The sequence below is a fragment of the Seriola lalandi genome, unplaced genomic scaffold (genome assembly GCF_002814215.2).
Source record: "Seriola lalandi dorsalis isolate HSWRI2012SDOR001 ecotype SW California unplaced genomic scaffold, Sedor1 jcf7180002054847, whole genome shotgun sequence".
Classification (NCBI taxonomy): Eukaryota; Metazoa; Chordata; class Actinopteri; order Carangiformes; family Carangidae; genus Seriola; species Seriola lalandi.
Window position 1 is genome coordinate 30417 of NW_019525400.1, and position 7827 is coordinate 38243.

The 7827-nt window shown below is 41.3% G+C and overlaps 1 protein-coding gene across 1 annotated transcript in view; it reads right to left on the reverse strand.

The window, feature by feature from the left end:
* Positions 1 to 478: 478 nt before the first annotated feature.
* immp2l (inner mitochondrial membrane peptidase subunit 2) overlaps positions 479 to 7827 on the reverse strand; it is a 111684-nt gene continuing 104335 nt past the window's right edge. Inside the window, exon 5 of the mRNA XM_023426898.2 lies at positions 479 to 1485. Coding sequence (XP_023282666.1) covers positions 1360 to 1485 — 126 coding nt within the window. The 3' untranslated portion in view covers positions 479 to 1359. The remainder of the gene's footprint in view (positions 1486 to 7827) is intronic.

The following is a 7827-nucleotide window of genomic DNA, read 5'->3' on the forward strand; positions in this document are numbered from 1 at the left end:
ACTCTAGTGGTCGTTAGAGGAACTGCAGGTTTTGGCACTTGTCTGTTGGCTTCATTTTTTAGACTTGAACGTTGCTGCCTTGGTTGTTATGTAGGTTAATGTGGCTGAGGTTAGTGACAGATCCTGGTCTTGGTTTTGTGTTACCTTTTTAAAAATTCATCACAATCTTTTTAGTGACCTTAAAGCGAATAATCAACAATTAGTAAAATATTTGTATTTGCTTTTAGGTGAAGTGTTAGCTGAGAAAAGTGATTATCCAGGTGAGTGTCCGCTGGTCACCTGGCAACAGTTCCCAGTCAGGAAATAGTCCGACACATAACCAGCTGTAAAACAGGTGAATTGAAGGATGTTTTTACATGTTATATAATATTTTTCTGTAGGTTTTTCTAGTGCTTCAGGACTAGAAAAACAAGGATGTTATTACATATACAAAAATCACTTTTAGACGTCAAGAGAGGGATGGCACAATTTTCAAAAGCAGTGTCATATTATAGTTTATTTAATGTTTCTGTTTAAACACCATTTCCCACAAGCCCAAGAGGTAAAGGTGAGATGCTTGACTGACTGAGGCTGAATGAGTTCAGAGGGAACAACAGAGATCAAAGATAATAAGTTGGATTTTACATGAGAAAAGAGTTCGGGTGGACGTCTTGTATAAGGAACAAACAATAAAGATAATTTAAAGTAGGTGCTGGAAAAACTTCATGGAAGCTGTTGTTATATTGAATATTAAAATGAATCCCAAGAGTGTAAATTCTAATATTAAGGTCTGAAGTAGATCCTCTTTTATTTGAGATTATGAACAGGAATATGATTTATCACAAAAATTAAAATGAAAGAAATCCTCAATGAGAGAAAATGTGGAGTTTCAAAAATCTGTGGCACAGAGGCAGAACAGGGCTGCATCGATTAATCTGCCAATTTATTAATTTTATTTCTTCGATTAATCAATCAAATGCTTGGTTTATAAAATAGCAGATATTATAAATCTTCCGTCAATCGTTTAATCAATTAATCAATTAGTCGTTTCAGCTCTCTTTGTGGTTGTGGCACAAAAAAACATCTGGAAACATCACAGGTTAGAATCCCTGTTCTCTGGTCTGTCCTCATTTTTACTGCTAATGAAGAAAGCAACAAAACACTTAATCAATACAGAGTCCAATAACTCCCAGAGTCTGAGACGATCCGTTTCCTCCTGAATTTTACATTTGAGAAAAAAACCAATGTGTAAGAATGTCTTCGTACAGACAGACACGGCTCTGACTGTCTGAACCCTTCAGCTAACAGACGCCTCGTTAGGCGACAGATGACATTACCAGAGGTATAGAAATGTGTGTGTGTGTGTGTGTGTGTGTGCGTTCATCCCTCGTCTTCCTCAGTGTCCAGCGGTCCTCGGTTTGGTGGGAGGGACGGCTTGATTTGCTGCCAACGATTCGGTGGCCAGATGATGTGGGAGGCCCGACCGTGAAGCAGCCCCATCGACACCTGGCAAACAAAAAACAAAACTCTGAGTCAGAAATAGATCATGTCCCGAGGTGATCCCCCCGGATCCATATCGGCCACGATAAACCCGATCTTTACAGTAGTCTGCTGTCTCCAGACGCTCTGCGACAGCTGCAGCCGTCTCTGCACACGAAGGAAAACTGTGTGTGAATGTGAGAAATTATCTGGAGCGAGTGAATCTAGAGTTTTGACACCTGGATTCACACCTGTGACACCTGTCTTCAGAGGCTGCACTCATCCAGTTAAACCTTCATTCAAGTAGTATCAGTAATTTAAGACGATCAGTTTAATAATGTTGAACCAAAACGTCAAGGATTTGCATTAAGTAGGCAATGAAAAACAATTTAGCGGCCACAGCTGTTATTTTAATGTATCAGATACATTTATAATCAGATTAAATATCTTCTTCTATCATGTATTTATGTATTTTTTACTGCTGAGCAACTTTTGCACAAATATTCACTGAGTTAAAGTTCTAATCTGTAACTTTTTCTATTATAAAATGTCTAAATACAACTGGACCTGTGTTCTATATGTTGTTGAGTTGTGTTATTACATCATCCTAAATGTTTCCATCATTTCTCAGACCTAAGGTTAGGGCGTTATATCCCGTATGATCATGTGTCAGTTGTGTTTGTCTGACAGAAGCTCAACATTGACTTTTATCCAGTTTTAAGTCACATTTTTAAGATTAAATTTTTTCACCTCAGTGGTTTAAACTCTATATTTGAACCAGATGAAGGATTTCAGTCGCCGGACGTCCGGATCTGAAGTTATCAGAGAAACGAGCTGAGAAAACGTTCGACAGCTCAGCTCAGAGACGTCCTGACGAGAAACTGCTTTACGGGTGTTTCGACTGGTTTTTCTCTGTGGATTCAATTCAATTCAACTGTTGGTAAAGAGAAAAACCACCGACACTGAAGGAATCCAAACTAGGAGAAGCTGCTGACGGCAACAACTCCCATGATCCCACGCTTACTTCACAACATCACCAAACGCCGTCTTTTGTTTGTTGTTGTTTTGATTGAGAAACCCCGAGAGGCAGATGTCACATATTGTGCGTTTAATTAGGGTAAATATTAAATGAAATGATTAGTGATTACACTGGATCCAGGGTTTTTGAGAATGATTTCTCATGAGGGATTTTTTTAAACACTTATTTTCCTTGAAGTACAAAAAAAAAAATCCTCCCACATGTATCCCATGATCAGTTTGAATTTTGACTCTGATTTGAATCCACATTCAGATTAAAAGTGTCAGAGAAGAAAGGTAATTTCTAGTACAAGTTAAAAATGTACATATTTATATTAATGTGCAACCTTGTGTTTGTTTTAGTTCCTTAACTTCTGAAATGAATAAAGACTTTCTGACTTAAAGTGACGAGACCATCTGCCTCAATATGATGAAGAGCTTCACCGCATCCTGAGGAATAATCATTATTATTTGGGAGGATTTAAAGCGGTCTGGTTTACATTCAGACTCATGTCCAGAGACTTGCAGACATCAGCGGCGGAGATAATTAAAGCTGGCGAGCTGACAGCTGAAGATCTGGTCGCTCTCTGTTGTCCGACATCATCCTCGCCGCATCAATTAGAGCTGCTTTGCATAAGGTCGAACGCACATGCCGGCAAATGTCAAACGCTTTTTATGACGCCTGTTATCTCTGAGAAGCTGGCGTCTATATTAAAACACACAGCGCCGACTTCATCTCCATCTTCAGAGTAACCTTTCGACAGCCGGTGCGCTCTGGCTCGTGCCGCCATGCGGGGCGGGCTGCAGACAGATTGATGTGACTTCTTAGGGCGTCCTGGCCGCTCAGGCAGGGTTGTAGTATGAGCGAGAGGAAAGGAAAATAAAAAATAAAAAATAAAAACCTCCACCCCCACAACAGCTGCAGGTCGAGATCCAGTTTAATAACATCAAGTAATGAAGCAGCTGCTTAATATTCATTTGGCTGCGGTGGAAGAGCGAGTCAGAGGGCTGTTATCTACGAAGGCGAGACAGTGAGACATCACATCATCATAATAATAAAATATCTAATCTAATTTCATTTTTATTGCATATTTGGTGCAAGTGCTGACAGAGACCTTTTTATAAACATGTTTCAAACCAGCTCAGGGCAAAGACTCCGAGCCGCATCTAAAGACTGTAGATGTCTTTATTTCAGTCTCGAGGAATATGATTCAAGTGGTAAAGACATGACGCCTCACTGGCTAATCATCACATGAATGAGGATCAATAAAGTAAATAAGTAAACTGAAGAACATGAAGACAGAGGATGTTTTTTCTTCCCACTTGAATCCCTCTTTAATCCCCCAGGTCCTTCAGCTCTTCGTCTGGTTCACTGGTTCCTACTACGGTTCCTTGGTTCCCTCTGGTGTCTTATCCTTCCTTAGTTTGTTCTTTGGCTCTGTAGTTCTTTTCCTAAATTAGTTTCCTCCTTTTCTGTTCTCTCTTTTGTTCCTTGGTCTGTTCTCATCATTTGACATAATTGTTTTTGGTCTTTGCTTTGTCCATCTCCTCGGTTTCCTTCTTTAATTTATCTTTAGTACCTTCTTCAGGTTCCTTGGTTGTGGTACTTGTTTCCTTGGTTCCGTCTGTTTTCATGGTACCTTGGTTTAAGCCTTTTCTTTATTTCTTTAGATCCTTAGCTCCCTCCTTAATCCCCCAGTTTCTTTGGTTCCTTGGTTTGCTATTTATTTTCTTAGTTCTTTGGTTCCTTCTTTGATTCACTGGTGTCTTATCGTTCCTTAGTTTGTTCTATGGCTCCCTAGTTCTTGTCCTAAGTTAGTTTCTGTAGTTTCTTCAGCCCTTCCTTCCTTTTATTTGTTATTTCATTCTTATCATTTTCCATTCTTGTTTGGTCTTGGCTTCGTCCATCTCCATCCGGTTTCCTTCTTGAATTTATCTTTAGAACCTTCTTCATGGTTCATTGGTTTCTTTTTTGATTCAGTGGTTCTGGTACTTGTCTGCTTTCTTGGTTCCTTCTGTTTTCATGGTATCTTGGTGTAGGCTCTTTCTTTGGTTCTTTTGATCACCCTTTAATCCCCCAGTTCCTTATTAGTTCATTTTTTTCAACTCCTCCTGTGATGCACTGGTTCCCAGTGTAATTTCTTGGTTCTTGGGTTTGTTCTTTAGTTCCTTTAATTCCTCCTTAGTTCTTTGTTCCCTCTTCTTTTCCATTTGTTCACTGGTTTGCTTTTCATTTTCTTGGTTCTTTGATTCACTGGTGTCTTATAGTTCCATTACTCTGTTACTCGGTTCCTCACTTCATCCTACAGTTCCTCCTTCTTCTCTACAGTACTTTCTTTGGTTCTCTGGTTCCTTCCTTCCTTCCTTCCTGTGTTCTCTCCCACATTAGGATACGGACATGAAACTCTAAAAGGCAGAAATCTCTGGCCGAGCTCTGGCTGACTCACTGGTATTGATCAACACCTCCATCAACCCCCCCACCCCCCCACAGATGTATTGTGGTCATTTCCTGCTCTGGGCTCAGTAAAAATCTTATTTATTGCACCTTTAAATGCTTTAATAGGCTTTACTTCCCACAACGTGAGATCGACTGACACGAAGCTCTGACTGTCTGTTTACTGCAGACGGTTTTCACTTCCCATCAGAAGAAAAAGTTTGTGGAAAGTAAAAAAGTAAGACTCTTCATATAGAGTTTACAGTATATATGGTATTCAGAGGCTGTGGGTGGTTTTTTTGTCTGTTTTGGAATATTTCAGATTGACCCATAGACTGAGTGCATCATTTGTGGGAGCTGATGTGTTTCTGAGTGAAAGGCTGTGGTGGGTGGCAGCGAGAACTGCAGGCCAGATTTAAAAAGAATATATTATTGAAATGAGACCTCTTCGCTGAATGGGATACATCATGAATATATACGCTATTGATTGAGAGGTTTTAGACATATATCCGCGGTATGAATATCTGGCGGAGACGTTAAACTGTCAGATGTGAGTGCGTGGTGTGACGAGATGTTTTTTCTCCCGTTCAGAGAAACAGAACGACGCTGAAGCCCGGCGAGATGCTTCTGCCATTCAGCAATAATAAAGAGATGATGTGATTTGGTGAGGTGCGTGATGGTGATGACTGTTAGGAGGGACGGGAGGTGCTGTCCAATAAAACGACTGCTGGGAGAACAGCGGAGAGATGGGAGGAGACAGAGAGGCCACCACATTTACACCTGGCACAAGTTTACTTCAAATCACATCTACATGTAGGAAGGTAAAAGTCCAGCAGGCCTGGTGTTGTGTTCACTGTCGGCAGGATGTCGTCTTCCTGTGGCAGAGCCAAATACGTAGTGTCAGAAAAATGGCTGTGAAAATGGTGATGAGCCCTGAGAAGATGGATGCAGCTCTGCAGGTTGATGGAAGATAGCACCTCTGAAACATATTTCTGTGACACAGTCAATGATTTTTACACATGCAACTAATCTGCAGCATCAAATTTGTTTGGAGGGAAATGTAATGCTGAGCGGATCCGTTTTCCAGCGACATAAAGAGGAAATGTTTTCAATTAATCTACAGTATCCGGCAAGTCAACAAAATGCTCGTAGCAACTGCAGCGTTATTAAAGGTATCGCGTTTCAGCTGACGGTACAGCCGTTAAAACACCAAGGGCCTGAAAACCTGGGCACAGCTGGTGACACAAAGCGGAAATCCCCCCCCGTCGGCCTGACCGTCTCATTTTGGTTCAGCCTTCACTTCGTCGTAGACCGCTTCCTCTGAAGGACGCGGCCCCCGACGTCGGACACAGCTCACGTGTTTATAAGCGTTTAACCGAAACCATCCTTCTCCATAACCTTCGCCAAATTGCTTTGAGTCAGCAGGATTCATATGTCACTTGTTACTGATTGGTTAAAGCAAATTCCGATAATAATAATTCCAATAATTATAACAATAATAAAAAAGCCAACATGAACACAATGTCAAGCTGAATAAGAATGAAGTGTAATCAAATGAACACCTGTCATGAACCCAAATAGTGACTGAACAAATATTTTGTGTTGAGACTTTTCAGGTTTTTAACTGAGCTCAGACTGGTGCTCGCTGCTTCCAGGAAATAGCTACAGTAGCTCCGACCTTGCACCCCGACGCTCCCACATTCCTCCATCTGCTTTGATTTTTATGTGTTAACAAACCAACTGCCAGCGATCGAAACGGAGGCATTGCAACCTTAAGCAAACTCAGTCAGTGCTTCTGCAAACCCGAGTGTTTGACTGGAGACACCAGCTTGTGCACACACTCACACTCCTTAACACTTCCTGTACGTACTGTTTTATAAAATGTGCAGCATGTCTGACAGAATATATATGCAGCAGGTGGATGAAATAATAGAAACAACTTCCACTAATAATTTTAAAGCTTACGATGCTGACAGGAGGAAACAAAGCAGTTAATGCATAATTATGTTTACAAATCATTCGTCTGCAGGCTGATAATTTATGAGATCAACAAGTTTATTATTTTCCTGTCGATAAGCAGAAATCTACCAGTTCTTGTTTATGTAACTGAACCTTCAAGATGTAAATGAATTAAAGCTCCTACACATCCTTCACTCAGCTCAAGTTTTAATTGTGTCAACTGAAGTTGTACAAATCAAAACTGAATCACTCTCTATGAGTTATAATATGAATGCTGTATAAGAATACAGTGGCTGGTTGTCTGTGTGTCCCTCTGTCTGGCTGCTGCTGCTGCGGCACACACACAAATGTCTTGGGAGTAAAATGTAAAACCAGAGAAGCTCTGCAGAGCTCTGAATCCATGTGTTCTGGATTTGAGCTCTGGGGGATTTCTTCTGAGCTCCTCGGCTAGATTCTGTTCAGCTGGAGATCCGGGCCTTCTGTCGGGCCTGTAAATGTGCCGTCCATAGCAAACAGCTCCTCAGCTGCTGAAAATTTTATACTGCTCAAGTCGAGAAGAGCAAACTACAAAAGGCACACGGAGAGCAGGAGTCAATACGAGGGTGTTAATGCTCTTTCTGCTGGAGCCGGGAACGCAGAGTTAATGAAATCTTTATGTTTGGAGGAGAAGCAGATGCTACAGCATCTGTTAGGACGGACAAACCAAGTCGACGCAAGGATCCAGATCTGTAAACACGCTCGGCCTCGACACCGATTTGGTGTTGGAAATACTCAAAGGCAACACACACACACACACACACACACACACACACACACACACAAGACGCATCATCTGTCACATCAGTTTCCTTCAGGATGCTGGCAATCTCCGCTTCAGCCAAAGGGGGTTGTGGGTAAACCTGGTTCAGCATCAGATTGGACAGATAAAACCCTGACCTATGACATAAAACACACACACA